Here is a 19,155-nt window from a genome sequence, read left to right as displayed (position 1 = left end):
TCACGTGTAGTCCCTCATCGAGGAGTGTTTACCAGACATTGTGTGGGGTGATCCTATAGGCTAACCAACCTAGGACTCCCCCTTTACCAAAATTCCTTTTTAAAACCTTCGTTCAAAAATCTTTATATTATTACTTGAGTTGTCCAACGTGCTTTACTTGCAACCTATTTGATTCAACTATTTATTTATATGGACTAATTTGTGAATATAAGTTCGATCGGGACCCACAGTTGTGGACCAAGAGGGGTGCCTAACACCTTCCCCTCGAGGTTATTTCGAGCCCTTACCCTAATCTCTGGTAATGCAAACCAATCCAAGAGTTAATCACTCTAAGAGCCCTAACGCACCGCAATCCGTTAGGTGGCAACTCTTCAAATACCCAATTCCCAAAAAGGAAACGAGTTATTACCCCCATGGAATGTCGAAATCCGGACTTCTCCGTAAAGAAGGGGGAAAAAGGGGCGTGACAGCATGGCGACTCCGCTGAGGATATTTTTAGGCTCTTACCATAACGAACTTGTCTTTTGTAAATTAGTCCAAGCATGTTTTATCCCGTACCCCTCTCCCTTTATTTGAATTTAACTGCCTATTTTAAGCATTTATATTTCTTTTATTCATGAAACTGACTCGCCTCTTTGTTTTCTTTTCACTATCTTTCTATTATTTAAATACTGTATTTATCTTTCTACATGCAAATACTTAACTACATGTTATTAATTGTTGTATAAATCATGCTCCACATCATATTCCACTCGTGCGTCTCAAAACCTATAGCAATACTTTAATGAATGGTTGTACTCTTCCTATTTACTATCCTTAAATTCGGAAAGGCTTATTTGCAGTAAAAACAGTCGATCAGCGATGCAGTCGACGGTTCTGTGCCTTCTCCCTCGAGTTGTCCGCTTGAGGGTACCAGTCTAAAACCCCATAGAAACCTTACTCTGGTTAAAATTGTGCATGCATCATGGTCAAACCTAGTTGGATCAGTTATGTTGTCCACATAATGATCTTTTAAGATAAGCCTTATCCAAAGTCCATCGGGTTTTCCATAATCCCAACGGACGCAACCACGTTCTGTGCATTAATTTGGAGAACTAAATGCCGATATGTTGATCATAAATGTATAAATAGTCGAGTCTGGTGGAGGTAAGGTCTAACCCTTTTGTTTTGCAAAAAATGAGGCATGAGGTCCCCAGATTCGGTATGGTTAGCAACATCCCATCATTGCTGCTAGATTAGTGAGAGGAACTTTCCTCAAGCGACAAGAAGCATGTGAAAAAGTGCCTGGGTAACTTGCCTTCCTTGCTAGATATTGAGCCGAACAACAAATTGATCGAGGCTGTCACTTTATTCTGGGATAGTGAACGGGCTGTATTTCATTTCGGTGATATGGAAATGACACCACTTCTAAAGGAAATAGGAGGACTTGCAGGATTGACTTGGGACAGTCCCGGGCTATTGGTACCAGAAAACCGTACGGGCAGGGGATTTTTGAAGATGATGGGGCTGAAAAAGAATGTCGACCTAGTGTACTTGAAGGATTCCTACATACCTTTCGAATATCTGTGCGAGAGGTATGTCCATAGCAAGTCTTTCTGCACTTACCATGACGAGATCTCCCTCACTTTTCTGGGTCAGATCCACCGTAGAGTGTTTGTATTGATTGTGTACTTTCTAGGCCTGATAGCGTTCCTAATAATCCACACTAGGTTGGCCATAGTCACCAAGACTCTAATAGAAGGGATTAATGGACAGACATATACCATAGTCCCCATGATCATAGCCGACATCTACAGGCCCCTAGAGCGCTGTCAAAAAGAGGTCAAGCATTTCGAGGGTTATAACTTATTGCTGCAGTTATGGTTGCTGGAGCACCTCCAAAAGGGTCGCTACCATCAAGAATTTCCGTGAAGGGCTTGGAACGACAACATTGCCTTCCATCACCCTAAGTAGATGACTTACATTCCAGATAGATTTGCTTAGCCGAAAAGCGCCAAGGAATGGGTAGAGTTCTTTGACAATATGACTGAGGAACAGGTGTAGTGGATGGTTGAATGGTTCCCAACAGACGAGTTTATTATCAAATCTAGGGATGCTCCGCACTTGGTGCTGATCGGGTTGAGAGGGATATATCCATACTTTCCCTATGAGAGTTATGAGGCAAGCAGGCAGAAAACAGGTTGTACCAAGGGTTGTCAAAATGAGTCATTTCAGGGCAGACTTCCAAGATGACAACGTCCCTTACAAGTTCCAAGCTCAGCACATGTGGCACTACAAAATCATTATGGATAAAAGCACTGTGGAGCCATACAGATATCATGCAGGGTGTGAGCCTCTCTACCCGGCATGGTTGTAGGACAATTTGAAAGGAATTGTGACACCAAGGACTGGCCGAGGGAACAGAATCATAGACGAGGAAGCTGAAGCTCAAGTCAAATATAACAGGCTGCGCAAGAGGGTCCATGACTCTAAGAATGAGCATCAGGAAATATATGAGAGGAACGTGAGGTTGATCGAGGAGTGGAAAGAGATGGCAATCACTTCCAATAGGAAACTGGAATATTTGGAGCGAGGAATAGTAGAGTTGGAGGGCAAAGTCATAAAGAGGATTGAAAATTGCCAGAACGCTGAAGGAGTTGAGGGGGGGACATTTGTCCAAAGCCTACTTGCTGCTGGGGCTGCGCGAATTGGGGGATCTATATGATGGATTCCAGAAGATTGAATCTGGGGAAGGTCCTTCTGGGACCAAATAAACTAGATTTACTTGCTTTTCCTAAAATGTAATAAGGCCAAGTGCCAGTAGTGACATTTTTTTGTATCTTAGTGTCATTTTAGGGATTCATCTATTTTTATATTATGAAATAAAGCATTTATTGGCATTTGAAGTTCTCCAAATTTATTTGTCGCTAGGCCTACCTCGAGCACAACGAGGCTCCCAATTAAGATGCGAGTTTACATTTCGCAATATGTGTTTAAATACTGCAAATATTTCAGAATCCTCGCTGACTTGTTACCTTTTGTTTTTCTTAGTTTTGATTATTCCCATCCCCTTAGGTTGGTTCACTCATACTGGCCTCATCAGCGTACCATACCAGATCTAGAGGCCCTCCACCTCCTCCTCCTCCAAGCAACACAAAGGGCAAAGGAAAATCAAAGATGGACGACCTAAGTGGAATCTGAAAGTAAAATATTGAGAACACAGAGACTTTAGATGGCTGCAGTACTCCGGCCCCGAATCATCTGGTTTTGAGACTGGAACAAAAGATACTAGAACTGCAAGGAGAACCTGAGCAGGTCCGCAATTTGGCAAACCGGTCACTTACCCTCAATGTCCCTGATATCCACCAACAAAACACAAAGAACCCGACACCTCCTTAGAACGCACAAAACCAACAGCCATAGAATCCTCCTGCACCATATCCACTCGTAAACATCAATCCATTGCCAATACCAACTCCACCACAACATCATCATCAACCAATTCCGTACCCACTTACCACTACTTACCACACTTCCCAAAACACACAACACATTCCCGATCCCCAAAACTCCACCAATGATCATCACTATACCCAAGTCCCTGGCACCCATCAGAGCAACCCTATATATGTGGAAACTATACTCCATTCTACTCAACTAATCTCTTTTGCACTGGAGTCCTCTAAGAAGCACCTGCTCGTTAAGAACATGGCCGAAGAACTCAAAAAGCTAACAAGCCGAGTTCAAGGTATTGAAGGTGACAGAGGAATAGAAGGATTAAACTATGAAGACCTGTGCATACAGCCAGATGTGGAATTGCCAGAAGGGTACAAACCTCCCAAGTTTGAGATGTTCGATGGTACAGGTGATCCCAGGGTTCATCTAAGGACCTACTATGACAAGCTTGTCGGGGTTGGGAAAGATGAAAAGATCCGGATGAAGCTCTTTATGAGGAGCCTTATTGGGGACACTTTGTCTTGGTATATCAACAAAAATCCCAAGAAATGGGCTAATTGGGTAAGCATGGCATCATAGTTCATGGACCGGTACAAGTTTAACACAGAAAATGCGCCCGATGTCTTTTACATTCAAAATCTCAAGAAGAAATCTACTGAAACTTTTTGCGAGTATGATACTCGTTGGAGGTCGGAAGCAGCCAAGGTCAGGCCCTCTCTAGATGAAGAACAAATGAATAAATTCTTCGTCAGGACACAAGATCCACAATATTATGAGAGATTGATGGTCATCGAAAATCATAAATTCTCTGATATTATCAAGCTCAGGAAAAGGATTGAGGAAGGAATCAAGAGCGGGATGGTAATGAACTTCGAGACACTACAAGCCACAAATAAGGCACTCCAATCAGGCGGCATATCAAAGAAGAGAGATGTTAGGGCAGTAATGGTGGCCCAGGGCCCAAAATCTCCACTTACTTATCAGACCCCTCCACCCACATATCAGACACCTCCACCCACATATCAAACACCTCTGCCTACATACTAAGCATCACCGCCTACATATCAGCCTTCATCTCTCAAATATTCCTAACCAGCCTCTATCCATCACACCTACAACTCCCAACCATCCCACTTCCAATCACCACCAGCTCTCCAAAATTATCCAAGATCAAGACCAACTTCAATCGCAAGCCACCCAGACAATACACCGTCATTGCTGACCCCATCGACCAGTTGTATGAAAGGTTGAAAGTCGCTGGCTACATCACTCTTGTTCCTACTGTGGCATTGGAAAATCCATCCCAATGGATCAATCCGAGCAAAACCTGAGCGTACCATTCCGGTATGAAAGGGCACACCACTGCTGAGTGCCAAACATTGAAGGATAAGATCCAGACACTCATTGACAACAAGGTCATACAAGCAAAGGAAGCCGCACCTAATGACCGCAACAATCCCCTCCCTGATCACAAAGGTGATGGTGTACATGTGATAGAGACAAATGAAGAATGGGACCCTGAGGGGTCGATCAGGCTTATTCGAGAAGGCGATGACTTAAAGGTTACAGTCACACTTACTCCTATTGTGGTTCAGACTCAGGCACCAATCGAGGTTGAGGTAACTGCATCAGTTTCATTCGAGGTAGAAGTGGCTCCGCCTGCAGCCACCCCCGCTCCATTTGAGGTAGAAGTGGTCACACCTTTCACTGTGACAGTATCAACCACACCCCCATTCAACTCAAAAGCAACACCCTGGGATTATGTCGTCGAGGCTTGGTGGAAAGGGAAGGCCAGGGTAGGGGAATCTGACGCTGCACAAGGAATGACTAGAAATGGAAGAATATATACACCTGAACACCTGGGAGGTTCAAGTAAGGAGACCACTACTAGGCAGCCTATCATTGAGACCGGGCCAGATGACCTGTGGAGGAAAGTGCAGGCAAAGGAGTACTCTGTTTTTGACCATCTGAACAAAGTCCTTGTTCAGATATCTATCCTGTCACTATTGCAGAATTTAGAGGCACACATGAACGCTTTAATGAAAGTGTTGAGCGAGGCTTATGTACCCAATAACATCACCGGTGGAGAAATGGCCAACATGGTCGGTCAAGTGTTGGAGAGCCATAAGATTATCTTCCACGACGATGAGCTACCGCCTGAAGGTTTGAATCACAATCGAGCGCTGCATATCACGGTACAATTTGAAGACAAGTTCATTGCCAGGGTCCTAGTTGATAGTGGTTCGAGCTTAAATATTTGTCCATTGTACACCCTGAAAAGGTTGGACAAAGGTTTCCATGAAATACCGATAGGAAGCATGAATGTGAAGGCTTTTGATGGGTCCTAGAGGGCCACGATTGGGGAAATCAACCTTTGCTTGCAGATGGGGCCAACTTGGTTTGACGTTGAATTCCAAGTGCTTGACATACCAACCTCATATAATCTTTTGTTGGGCCGCCCATGGATCCATGTTGCTGGAGCCGTGCCTTCCACACTACATCAAGCTGTGAAGTTTGAATGGAACTTCTAGGAGGTAATCATTCATGGAGATGGAAGTAACCCCATCTACACTAGCCCAAACCATCCCAACTATTGGACATAGTAGAAGGCTAGGAGGGGAAACTTATTATCACATCGAACGGGTCAATGCCGTCGAGAAGGATAAGTGGTGGAGTAACAAGATAGAAAGCATACTAGCATGGTACGGATATGAAGCCGACAAAGTTTTGGGAAAGAACCTCCAAGGTATCACCAAGCCAATACAGCTGAAAAATTATGGTACCACCTTTGGTCTCGGATACCAATATACATGGCAAGAGTACAGGGATTGGTCGCCTCCATAGCGTGGACCATATTACCCTCTTGAGCAACCGGTGCCACATTTAGAATAAGCTTTTCATCAGGCTGACACAATATATGGAACTGCAGAGGAAGAAGTGCTTGCTGGGTAGACTACGGTGCCATAATTGAGGAGGAGGAGGAAGAAGGCCTCACTATGCAGACCGTGGCAAAGGGAGCTGTTCTCAGAAACTGGACCGCCACACCATTCCGAGCCCGCAGAGTCCTTGGGTAGCATGGAAGGATTTATCTCTATAGCTATTTTAGGCACTTAAAATTTCCTGTAGTTTTGTTTTAATCTTTACTTGTTTCAAAATAAATGCTCGATTCATCGAGCCATGCTTTATCTGAACAATTTCTCAAAGTTTTAATCAAACGCATTTGCTTTTTATTATTCACTACTATCTTTATACTTTTTCTTTCCACAGCACTATTATTACTTTTCCTGATGAACGAGTGATTGTGACATGTAACGAGGCAATGCAACACGAGAACAATGATTTAGAGGAAGAGGATGAGATATCTGAGGAAATTGTCAGGGAGGTTGAAAATCTTGAGAATAAGCCCAAGTCCAACCGGACAAAACAGAAACAGTAAATTTGGGAGACACCGAGACCATCAAGGAGACCCGCATCAGCATTCACTTGTCACCAACAGAGAAGGAAGAGTACACTCATTTCCTGAAATAATATGAGGACATTTTCGCATGGTCATATGATGACATGGCCCGTTTGAGCACTTCCATAGTGGCTCACAAGTTGCCTATTAATCCCATATGTCCGCCAGTAAAACAGAAACTCAAAAATTTCAAACCAGACATGAGCTTGAAAATCAAGGAGGAAGTTACCAAGCAGATCAAAGCTAAAGTTCTCAGGGTGGTTGAATATCCAACCTGGTTAGCCAACATTATGCCAGTTCCGATGAAGGACGGAAAGGTCATAGTATATATTGACTATCGGGATTTAAACAGAGCAAGTCCCAAGGACAATTTTCCACTGCCAAATATACACATCCTGATCGATAACTGCACCAAGAATGAACTCCAATCCTTTGTAGATTACTTCACGGGTTATCACCAGATATGGGTGGATTAAGAAGATGCAGAAAAGATAGCTTTCATTACACCATAGAGTGTATATTGTTACAAGATGATGCCATTCGGTTTAAAGAATGTTGGGGCCACTTACATGAGAGCCATGACAACTATATTCCATGACATGATCCACAAGGAAATAGAGGTATATGTGGATGACGTCATTATCAAATCTAAGAGGGTCGCAGATCACATAGCAGACTTGAGGAAGTTCTTTGACAGGATAAGGAGGTGCAATTTGAAACTGAATCTTGCAAAGTGTGCATTCGGGGTTCCCGCAGGAAAATTATTGGGATTCATCGTCAATCGTCGAGGGATCGAGCTGGATCCATCTAAAGTCAAGTCTATTCAGGAGTTACCGCCACCTAGGAGCAAAAAGGACGTGATGAGCTTCCTAGGATGTCTCAATTATATCAGTCGCTTCATAGCACAGTCCATAGTCATATGTGAACCCATCTTCAAGATGCTAAGAAAGGATGCCGAAACGAGCTGGACCGAGGATTGTCAGAATGCTTTGACAAGATCAAGGAGTACTTGTCGACACTGCCAGTTTTGGTCCCGCCAGAACCAGGACGACCTTTGCTACTTTATCTATCTGCATTGGATGGAGCCTTCAGATGTGTTTTGGGACAACATGACGAGATAGGAAGGAAGGAGCAAGCCATATATTACTTGAGTAAGAAGTTTACACCTTATGAAGCACGATATTCTCTACTTGAACGCACTTGCTGCACTTTGATCTGGACAGCCCAGAAATTGAGGCATTACTTCTGTTCCTACACTACGTATCTCATATCTAGGATGGATCCTCTGAAGTACATATTTCAGAAACCCATGCCTACTGGGAAGTTTGCTAAATGGAAGATACTACTAAGTGAGTTCGATATCATTTATGTAACTCAAAAGGCGGTCAAAGGACAAACATTGGTAGATCACCTTGCTAAAAATCCAGTAGGAGGAGAATACGAACCCTTGAAAACGTATTTTCCTGATGAAGAAGTATCATTTGTAGGAGAAGACATTACTGAAGAATGTGACAGTTGGAGGATGTTCTTTGACGGAGCCACAAATTTCAAAGGGGTAGGCATTGGAGCAGTTTTGGTATCAGAAATGGGTCAACATTGTCCGATATCTGCTAAACTCAGATTTTTTTGGACCGACAACATGGCAGAATATGAAGCCTGCATACTAGGGCTTAACATGGTAGTCGACATGAACATTCAGGAGCTGTTGGTAATCGGTGATTATTTGCTTGTGCACCAAGTACAAGGAGAGTGGGCCACCAAGAATTCCAAGATATTACCATATTTGCACCACGTGTAGGAATTGAGAAAGAGGTTTGCAAAGATAGAATTCCAACATGTGCCTAGAGTTCAAAATGCGTTTGCTGACGCATTGGCCACTTTGTCATCTATGATACGACATCCAGACAAGAACTACATTGATCCCACTCCAGTAAGGATCCATAATCAGCTGGCATATTTTGCCAATTTCGAGGAAGAAGCCGATAGAAAGCCTTGGTTCCGTGACATCAAGGAGTACTTATCAAAAGGAGAATACCCAGAGCATGCAAACCACGCTCAGAAACGCACACTTCGGAGATTGTCCAATCACTTCTTCCATAGTGGAGGAAACATGTATAGAAGAACCCCCGATCTAGGACTGATAAGATGTGTCAACGCTAAGGAAGCTTCTAAGCTACTTGAGGATGTACATGCTGGGACCTGTGGTCCGCACATGAATGGTTTCGTCTTGGCAAAAAAGATACTCAGGGCAGGTTACTTTTGGATGACCATGGAGACGGATTGCATTCAGTATGTTTGCAAATCTTTTCAATGTCAAGTACACACCGATATGATAAAAGTGCCGCCAAATGAGCTCAATGCAACAAGCTCACCTTGGCCATTCGCCGCTTGGGGAATGTATGTTATTGGTCCAATTGAGCCCTCCGCTTCAAACGGACACAGGTTCATTCTAGTATCCATTGATTACTTAACAAAATGGGTAGAGGCTGCATCTTACAAAGTTGTGACAAAGAAAGTCATCGCAGATTTTGTCAAGGATCGTATTATTTGTCGATTTGGAGTTCTTGAGTCCATTATTACTGATAATACCGCCAATCTCAATAGTGATCTGATGAAAGTTATGTGTGAAGCTTTCAAAATCAAGCACAAGAATTCCACAGCCTACAGACCGCAGATGAATGAAGTCGTAGAAGCCGTCAACAAAAACATCAAGAAGATACTAAGGAAAATGGTAAAAAACCATAAACAATGGCATGAGAAGCTACCTTTTGCTCTATTAGGGTACCATACCATGGTTCACACATAAATCGGGGCAACTCCCTATATGTTGGTTTATGGTACCGAGGCTATCGTTCCAGCCGAGGTAGAGATTCCTTCTTTAAGAGTCATACAGGAAGCTGAACTCAGCGATGCAGAGTGGATAAGGGGTCGCTATGAGCAATTGGACCTTATCGATGGAAAGAGGATGAATGCAGTATGTCACAGCCAACTTTATCAGAACATAATGTCCAGAGCTTTCAACAAAAGGGTCAAACCAAGACAGTTCGCACCAGGGCAGCTGGTATTGAAGAAAATCTTCCCACATCAAGATGAAGCCAAAGGGAAATTCTCTCCTAACTGGCAAGGTCTATACATGGTTCATAGAATACTAACAGGAGGAGCACTCATACTTGCAGAAATAGATGGAGAAATCTGGCCAAAAGCAATTAATTCAGATGCGGTCAAGATATACTATGCTTAGATACTTTACATTTCTTCATTTGATGTAATTGAACTACGCTTGATCTGATTCTCGTTTAAGAGGGGATACGTAGGCACCCTTATGGGTTCGGTCATATTATTATAAAAACTTCATTCCCCTAAGATCAGAAACTAGGGCAGAATTTTGAGGAGGGTCCTCAAAATTCCGGAGCAAGTCCGCCAATGCGAACATGTTCCAGATGATCAGTAATCAGTTAAGAAACTGAGGTAGAATTTTGAGAAGGATTTCTCAAAATTCCGAAGAAGGTTCAGCAAGGCCTATTGTCCGCAAACAGCCGAAGAATCATCTACCAATCTAGGGCAGAATTTTGAGGAGGACCCTCAAAATTCCATAAGAGAATTGTAATGTCTTTGAGACGTGTTACAATCACTAGTTCATCAAAATTACTTGATAAATCAATACGTTTCTAAAACAACTCTATTTTTCAAATATTGCATATTTTTGAAAACTCTACTTCCATAATAGTCTGGTGTCACCCAGGGGAACTCGAAAGGCTTTCAGAACGAAGCAGAGCAAGGCCGGCAGACGAAGCAAGAACCAACCTCTCCTCACCAAACTTACAATTTTTCTTTGAACGCAGGTACATTCGACGTAAAGATAACATTCACAAAACATGTATACACAAAGATAATTCGCTATCAATTAGGACATCAGACATCGAATACATCTCCAGCCAAGAAATACACTACTCTTACCTACTATTCCCTATTTGCATGAGGCTAATCCCTGCCTCTCCACTGCATGAGGCTAATCCCTGCCTCCCTGTTTGCATGAAGCTAATCCTTGCCTCCCTATCTGCATGAGTCTAATCCTTGACTCCATGAGGCTAATCCCTGCCTCCCCACACTTGCATGAGGCTAATCCCTGCCTACCTATTTGCATTAGTCTAATCCCTGACTCCATGTTTGCATGAGGCTAATCCGTGCCTTCATACTTGCATGAGGCTAATCCTTGCCTCCATACTCCTTGCCTTCATACTTGCATGAGTCTAATCCTTGACTCCATGAAGCTAATCCGTGCCTCCATACTTGCATGAGGCTAATCCCTACCTCCTTATTTGTATGAGTCTAATCCATGACTCCATATTTGCATGAGGCTAATCCTTGCCTCCATATTTGCACGAGTCTAATCCTTGGCTCCATGAGGCTAGTCTCTGCCTCCATATTTGCATAAGACTAATCCTTGCCTCCATATTTGCATGAGTCTAATCCTTGACTCCCTATCTGCATCAGTCTAATCCTTGACTCCCCACTTGCATGAGTCTAATCCTTGACTCCACATTTGCATGAGGCTAATCCTTGCCTCCCCTTTGGCATGAGGCTAATCCTTGCCTCCCTACTTGCATGAGTCTAATCCTTGACTCCCTGCCTGCACGACGAGGCTAATCCTTGCCCCCACTTGCATGCGTTTAATCCTTGACTCCCTATCTGTATGAGTCTAATCCTTGACTCTTTATCTGCATGAGGCTGATCCTTGCCTCCCTACCTGCATGAGGCTAATCCATGCCTTCATACCTGCATGAGTCTAATCCTTGCCTCCACATTCACATGGGACTAAGCATTGTCCTTTTGCACAGATATTGCTCTATTTTACTATCTATTTGCTTTTCGATCGGGCTAAGCTCTGCCCTTCATTTTGCAAGACTAAGCCTTGTCTTGTTAACATCATATTATTGCACCTCATGGGCTGAAATATCGCCAATCTATCCAAAGGCTTCATAGTCTAAATGCATCATCCTCATAGCCGGAAGACACCATGATATGGCATAAGGATCCCTCAAATTTGCATATCATTATTCAAAGGTGTCATGGTTCGGAGGCACCATTTGTCATGGCCCGAGAACATCATTTCATGGCTTGCGAATCCCTCACTAAACAATTCATGGACCAGGACGTCATCTTTAACCGTCCAAAGACAACTTTCATGGTCCAAAGGGAATCTGCATCATGTTTAAATTTTCGCAAATACACATTTGTAGCATCTTTATCTGCAGGTAACCAGTAAGCAACCGCTATCCTAGCAGGAGTGATCTCTCTCTAGTTCCCTCCGACCATCCCGAGCTTTAACTGCTCATTGTAGTCGCTTCCGCATTGCGTGTCCATTCTTGCAGTAACTTCATCGGCATACTCTGCAGATGAATCCAGAACTACACATAGCCTGATTCCTATAATACCAAGGATATGTAGTCAACTCGAAGACCGGAGTCTCGCCTCTGTCTTTCAAAACATCCCATTCGGTCAAAATTGGCCATCATTTCTTTACCCGAAAACTCTTTCATCCTTCTCGGATAAAAAGGGGCAGCTGTTGATACCCAATTTTTTTATATATTTTTTATATGCATAGATACCTTCAAAATAGCATATACATGCATATATAAGCATGCACAAAGTTTGTATAATTTTTCTATAATTTTAAGGATTTAAATTGATTTATTTCCTTCCCTTTTATTCATAAAACCCCAATAATTATTCCCCAAATTATTGTTATGGTGATTTAGTCATTTAATTTCTATATTTATGCCAAAATATGGTTAATATATTTTTTATGCATGTTTATAATTGCATTTGATATTTTTGAAGCTAAATTGCATATAATTGCAATATTAGCGCATTTAATATATAATTACATTTTATATGTGTAAAATTGGTCTCCTATATTTTTAAAATGTTAAATACCTATTTTAAATCATTTTTGTACATAAAATTATTTTACAGCAATTATTTATTATTTATTATAAATTATATAGGGGGAAAGTGGCTATTTAAAATATAGCCAGATTGGCTTTCAATTGTAGCCCAAATCGAACCCCAACCCTAGCCCAATTTCAAATTAAAACACCCGACCCAAGTCCTAAATCCACCTACCCAACCCAAGACCCGCTAAATCCTGGCCGTTGATGCCCTCATAATTCCTTTCCTTTTTTAATTCTAACTACACCCTAACCCTACCTCATTTCCAAATACCGCCGCCTCCGTATCCTCTCTTCCTTCAACCGCCCAACCTAACCCTAGCTCCCTTTAACAACCTCCTCTTTCTTCGGTCTTCTCCGGTGACCAACCCTCAACTCCTAAGCCTCCAATGGCTCCTCTATTGCCATGCTCATCTTCTTTGAGGCCTTCAAGGGCCCTAGGCCACACCGCCTTGTATCTAGGGTTTGCTATCTGCCTGTTCATGGCTACTCCGGTGTGATTTCGAGCCAAATCACACTGTATTTGTTATGATCTTTGGGTTTATAAAAAAGTTCTTCCATCTCTGCTTGGATTTCTTCTGAAAACCTTATTTTTGTTTACAACTCCTATATCTGTACAATTTTTAAACAATTTGAGTCTGTTCTTTTGATGTTTTACGCTGTTCTTGAATCTCTTTTACAAAAATCATTAATTTCAAGATTTTTTTTTACCTTCTTCTCAAACTACGATTTTCGGAACTTCGTCAACACTTAGTTTAAACCGATTCTCTATGTTTAAACTTCTATCCCTTGCATATTTCGACTGATTCTATGATTGTACTCCTTTTTCAACTTGCTTATGTTGAAAACCCTAATTTCTTAGTTCCAATCTTGGGTTTTTGAGTTTTGTTTGATAACATGTTCATTTAATCTGTATGTTTCTATGATTCTGCGATTTTTGCCCTATGTTTGCTTGTTAGGGTTCCTAATTGTGGTTATCCCTGCCTATTGTGTGATTTTGCCCTATTTTGTTCACCAATGTTCTGATTCTTCACTTCTCCGACCTGTATCATGCTCAACTTACTAATTCAGACTATGCTCTACATGAATCCCTAATTTTATATATATGATTTTTGTCCTACTCGACCTCTTAGGGTTCTGGTTTTGCTTACCATGTGTTTATTCTTATAAAATGGTGCTAAATCAGTACTATCTTCTATTTTTGAATCCCTGAATCTTTGTGATTGATCCTTCACTGATTTCGTATAATATCTATACTGATTTTTACCTTGTAGAATGTTTTCTGACCTTATTCTATGGTCAATTATGCTATTAATTGATTTCTTAAGTCTTTCCTTGATTGAAATATGCTGAACCTAGCCTCTATTACATGTTGTTTACTTGCACTATGCAAAAAATATTTCCTTATTTGTCATGTTCAGCCTTATACGATTTCCTTTCTTATTTGTCATATGTCTATTACCGTTTGAAGTTAACTTTTCAATTAAAGGGAGTTCTTACCTTGATTTCCTGACTGACTGATTCTGAGTTCCACAATTACTGATGGACTTTGATTTTTACCTTATTTTGCTACATGCTTTCAAACTATATATACACACTCTCTTAGCACAAAGACACGAACACTCTTGGTTTAAAACCTTTCCCTCACACTTACAATTTTCTGCTCTCTTTTGTTCTACTTGCTACTACTCTAAGTTAGCCGGCTGCAAGCCAAGGCTAACCATTGTGTTCTCCTGCTCTTTCAATTTGCTTACCGTCCTCTTTACTTGTATGTTCTATTTTCAATTCAAAGTTTAAACAACAATATGATTCTTTTATTGTTTTAGTTCACCCTGTTCCTACTTTGCTTCTATTTATGGTTTTGATGTGAAGCTTATAGTTGATGTTTACATTATTATGTACTCCCCTTCCTTAAGAACAGTATATTACCCCTATGTGTTGTTTCTGAACATGTCTGCACCAATTATCTTTATGTGTTTACCACCATATGCTCCATGTATCCCCAAACCCCTATCACCTATGTATGTGAGTTTGTTCTTTATGTCTGATTCTATGACTATGTTTGGTCAGCTATTTCTGAGCATGTCTATGCCAATTCCTGGACCTTTGCTTGTGTCCTATGTATCCCCAAATCCCTTGACCCCTGTTTTGACTACTGAAACTTGCTTTGGTTCTGTGACTAATGGCTGCGTATGAACCTGTCTTAAAGGTGACTACTCCACTCTCTTTCAAACTGCCCCTGTTGTGTTACTGAATTACTTTCAAACAAACTTCCTTTTTAATACAGTTTTTCATTAAAACCTTTCAATTTGTGTCAAGCACTTTCACTCTACTCCTAAGTCAATAAGTTCTGCCCTTCCAGTATGTGTACTACTTTGAGATCCTCTTAAGAGTTCTCTGAACTCTAGCATACTGAGGCTGGCCCTTCCACACTGTACTTATTCAAATTTGGTTACCAAGTCTAGGTGTAAGTACTGCCCAGGATCCTTGAGATCCTTAGGGAACTTTGATGCACCTAGACTATGATTTTGTCTATGGAATTGAGGCATTTGAGGCTATTGGAGGCTTTGAATGGGCCTAATTGAAGGCTCCCTATAGACGAGCTTCTTATTTTCTCATTTACTTGTGAAATTCACTCATATGGTCTGTAATAACTTGTAAACAAATATTGGGGTAACTAGTGAAAGGGATGGGTAGTTACATGTTTATAGGATAATACAGGTAGAAATCATGCTCATCTGATTGCTTTACCAAGTAGAAATCATGCTTATACGGCTTTACATCTTGTCATCTCGCCATGCTAGAAACCATGCCTATAGGTTTCAAATAATTCCGTAATAAAATCATGTCTGCAAGGTCTTAAAATCAGTTTAGCAAATAGATACCATGCCTATAGGATGTAATTTAACCTAGATTCTGTTATAACAAGTGCTTATGTATGTTTCCATGCCTTCAAGCCTTTAAAATCAGTATTAACCTTAGATATCATGCCTATAGGGAACAATATCAAATCCCGCCTATGGATCTCGCCTAACTTTAGTTTAAATAACTCAATCCGGTTAACGTTTAGTTTACTTCTAAATTAGTTTAATTAAGTAGTTTATATTTCCTGAAACAAGTTATTTTAAAAACTGCCTCAATCTATCATTAGACAACATGCCCATAGGATCTTTAAAAGTCTGTTTTAAAATCTGCCCTGTCTTACTATACAATGCAGTCATTAGTATTCCGCGTATAGGCAAGCCTGTAGGGCGTTTTCAAAATTGCGTTTCTAAAATTGTTTCTATGACTTAATGTTTTTTTGATCCTAACAGGATTTAAGCAACCAATAGGCAACTGCTAGGGTCATTACTCCTGGATTTATAAAATAATCAATTGCTTGTCTTCTGCATCTTTACCTAGATATCCTGCCTTAAGATATTGTTTAATAAAAGACCTTAATTGTGCTTGAGTCGTGCTGTGTATGTGCCTTGTTTGAGGAGGAAACTTTGAGCCTTTAATTGCTCCCTTTTATCATATGTGCTAAAAGTCCTAATTGTTTTGCCTGTCGCCTTAGAATTTTCACCTTTAAAACTTTAGGGGTCTGTATAGAACCACATATAGGTAGAGGTCCTAAAGCCCTCCAGGACCATTAGGAAGGGACGAATAACAACACGCAATAGATCTTTGACCAAACACTCGCTTTGCATGACCACTAAGGTGATGGAAAGGGTATATATGGGATATGATGACTACGTGCTAATGTCACGTGTAGCCCCTCGTCGAGGAGTGTTTACCGGACATTGTGTGGGGTGATCCTATAAACTAACCAACCTAGGACTCCCTCTTTACCAAAATTCCTTTTTAAAACCTTCATTCAAAAATCTTTATCTTATTACTTGAGTTGTCCAACGTGCTTTACTTGCAACCTATTTGATTCAGCTGCTTATTTATATGGACTAATTTGTGAATATAAGTTCGGTCGGACCCACAGTTATGGACCAAGAGGGGTGCCTAACACCTTCTCCTCGAGGTTATTTCGAGCCCTTACCCTAATCTCTGGAAATGCAAACCAATCCAAGAGTTAATCACTCTAGGTGCCCTAACGCACCATAATCCATTAGGTGACGACTCTTCAAATACCCAATTCCCAAAAAGGAAACGAGTTATTACCCCCACAGAATATCGAAACCCGGACTTCCTCGTCAAGAAGGGAATAAAGGGGCACGACAACAATTGCGAACAAGAGTTCACAATTCAGACATCCGCAGTTGGGTAAAAGAGGGAAAAATCGGGACTTAGCTCATTTTACACTATCTCTTAACCCTAAACACTCTATGTCACGACCCAAACCGATGGGCCATGACGGGCACCAGGTACCTTACTCAACCGAGTACCAATGTAACGTATCTTTCATATTACATCATCGTATACACGTGACATACGGGCCTAATAGGCCAACATGATCCTTTATAAACTCAAAATATAGGCCGACAAGGCCGTACAATCTTTTATGTACACGACATATGTCTACAAGCCTCTAAGAATACATAAATGTCATAAAGGTCGAGAAAGAGTCCCACCATACCAAACAATACACGTATAAATCATACTAACCAAATGAGCAACTCCGAAGCAATTGGAGCACACCAACATCTTCTGCTAAGCTGATAGCCTACTTGGAGGGCTCTCGACCTATCTATCGGGACCTGCGGGTATAAACGCAGCATCCCCATGCAAAAGGGACGTCAGTACGAATAATGTACCGAGTATGTAAGGCACATAAATAAATACATAAGAGACATGAAAGACATATAGAGTATATGACTCAACCTATAAGTCTGAATAACTTTGTAAATCATAAATTACTTTTAGCGTCATGCATATGTGTATGAATGTTATGTTGTGCATAGATACATGTTTCATAACATCATCAGCCTCTAAGGGCATCCCATCATATCATATCAGTCACTATGGGCAAAATCATCATCGTATACCAGCTGATCAGGTAGTTGTACGTATATACACGTATATAATGCCGTTTGAATCATATTTCAGCCATTGTGGGCAACATCATCATCATATACCAGCTAATCAGGTGGTGGTGCGTATATAACGTCGTAATCTTTTCTCGTATCCCATATCAATATATTTACATATATATATATATATATATATATATATATATATATATATATATATATATATATATACATATATAACGCCATCTGGTCATGGGTCAATGCACATGTATGAAATGCATGAAAAAAATTAATAATCTCAATATTCCTTCCGGATAACCTTTTCCAACTGCGTATTATTCTAAGACCCACGAGCAGAAGATAATAATATTTTTCATGGGGAATCAAGAATATAGAAACCCCTCCTATTTCTATGAATAGAGTAATTTATGAAAACTGTGTGTCTGCTCATTTCTTCAGTATCATATGGACCATGCCAAAAGAAAGAAGGGATAGCCTTAACATACCTGTGAGTCATTCTTCGAACCGTCTAGTTTGAAGGGTTCTAAAACAGCTAACAGCTTAATGATCTGATCTATCTCCCAATCATTAAAATTCCTTCAAAATTTAATATTCCAACCAGCTTCAGCGTAACACTTTGAAACCACACAACTCGTTTAGTCATTAGCTTCTCCTTACAAGTCTATTTCAATATATCCCTCCATATAATGTATAACAGTTAAGAGTTATTTTGAGTTCTATTACAATATCACTAAGGAATACTTCTAGTAGTTCATAACTTGAATGGTAAAATTATAGCAAGAAGCATAAGCAGCATTGTTTGAGTGTCATTATCAGTCTATGTGTTTCTTGAACCAAATTGAAACCATCGATGAAAGCAGAAATAGAAAAATAAAAAATGTGATTTTTAATACACGATCAAACACATGCCCTACAATTAAGCACACCTAGAAATCTTTAATGCTTAGTCACTTAAGTGGAAAGGATGATTTCCACATTTTGATTTGGGGGAGATAATTTTATTAATTTTATCCACTTATTAGTTAATCGGGTAATGTTTCGTTATCCGATAATTAATCTATTACCCGCATAATTTAAGAATTATCACAAAGTACTTAAAATTCTATTTATTTTCAAAATACTTCACATATACTTTATATATTAAACTACTGTAATCATATGGTACCTTGCATGGTATTAGTTTATAATTATCAGGTATTATCGCTCGACCCATATTTTATTCCATATTGTCCATTTTTAACGAAACTCATTTTCTTTGACTTGCTTCCCCTTTCACCTTTACGAATTTACTTATTACTTGATTGAAATAACATAGTCCTTATAATCTCCA

At 40.6% G+C, this 19,155-nt stretch overlaps 1 protein-coding gene across 1 annotated transcript; it reads left to right on the top strand.

Annotated features, from left to right (window-relative positions):
• Window positions 1-6,996: 6,996 nt before the first annotated feature.
• Window positions 6,997-16,175, top strand: LOC138882897 (uncharacterized). Its single transcript, XM_070163538.1, has 6 exons — window positions 6,997-7,169; window positions 8,168-8,241; window positions 8,380-8,600; window positions 8,691-9,623; window positions 14,914-15,033; window positions 16,158-16,175. The coding sequence occupies exons 1-6, from the start codon at window positions 6,997-6,999 to the stop codon at window positions 16,173-16,175; spliced, it is 1,539 nt and encodes a 512-aa protein (XP_070019639.1).
• The last annotated feature ends 2,980 nt before the right edge of the window (window positions 16,176-19,155 follow it).

The sequence above is a fragment of the Nicotiana sylvestris genome, chromosome 12, assembly GCF_000393655.2.
Source record: "Nicotiana sylvestris chromosome 12, ASM39365v2, whole genome shotgun sequence".
NCBI lineage: Eukaryota > Viridiplantae > Streptophyta > Magnoliopsida > Solanales > Solanaceae > Nicotiana > Nicotiana sylvestris.
The sequence above is the reverse complement of the archived record's forward strand: the minus strand, read 5'-3'. Positions and strand labels throughout refer to the sequence as shown.

Excerpts from the sequence above, each read along its gene's own strand:
- LOC138882897 (XM_070163538.1), top strand. The coding sequence starts at position 6,997 with ATGGCCCGTTTGAGCACTTCCATAGTGGCTCACAAGTTGCCTATTAAT. Across the intron at positions 7,170-8,167 it reads GTGGTTGAATATCCAACCTG|GATGGATCCTCTGAAGTACA; the intron begins GTTAGCCAACAT and ends TCTCATATCTAG. Across the intron at positions 9,624-14,913 it reads AGAAGATACTAAGGAAAATG|CTATTTCTGAGCATGTCTAT; the intron begins GTAAAAAACCAT and ends ATGTTTGGTCAG.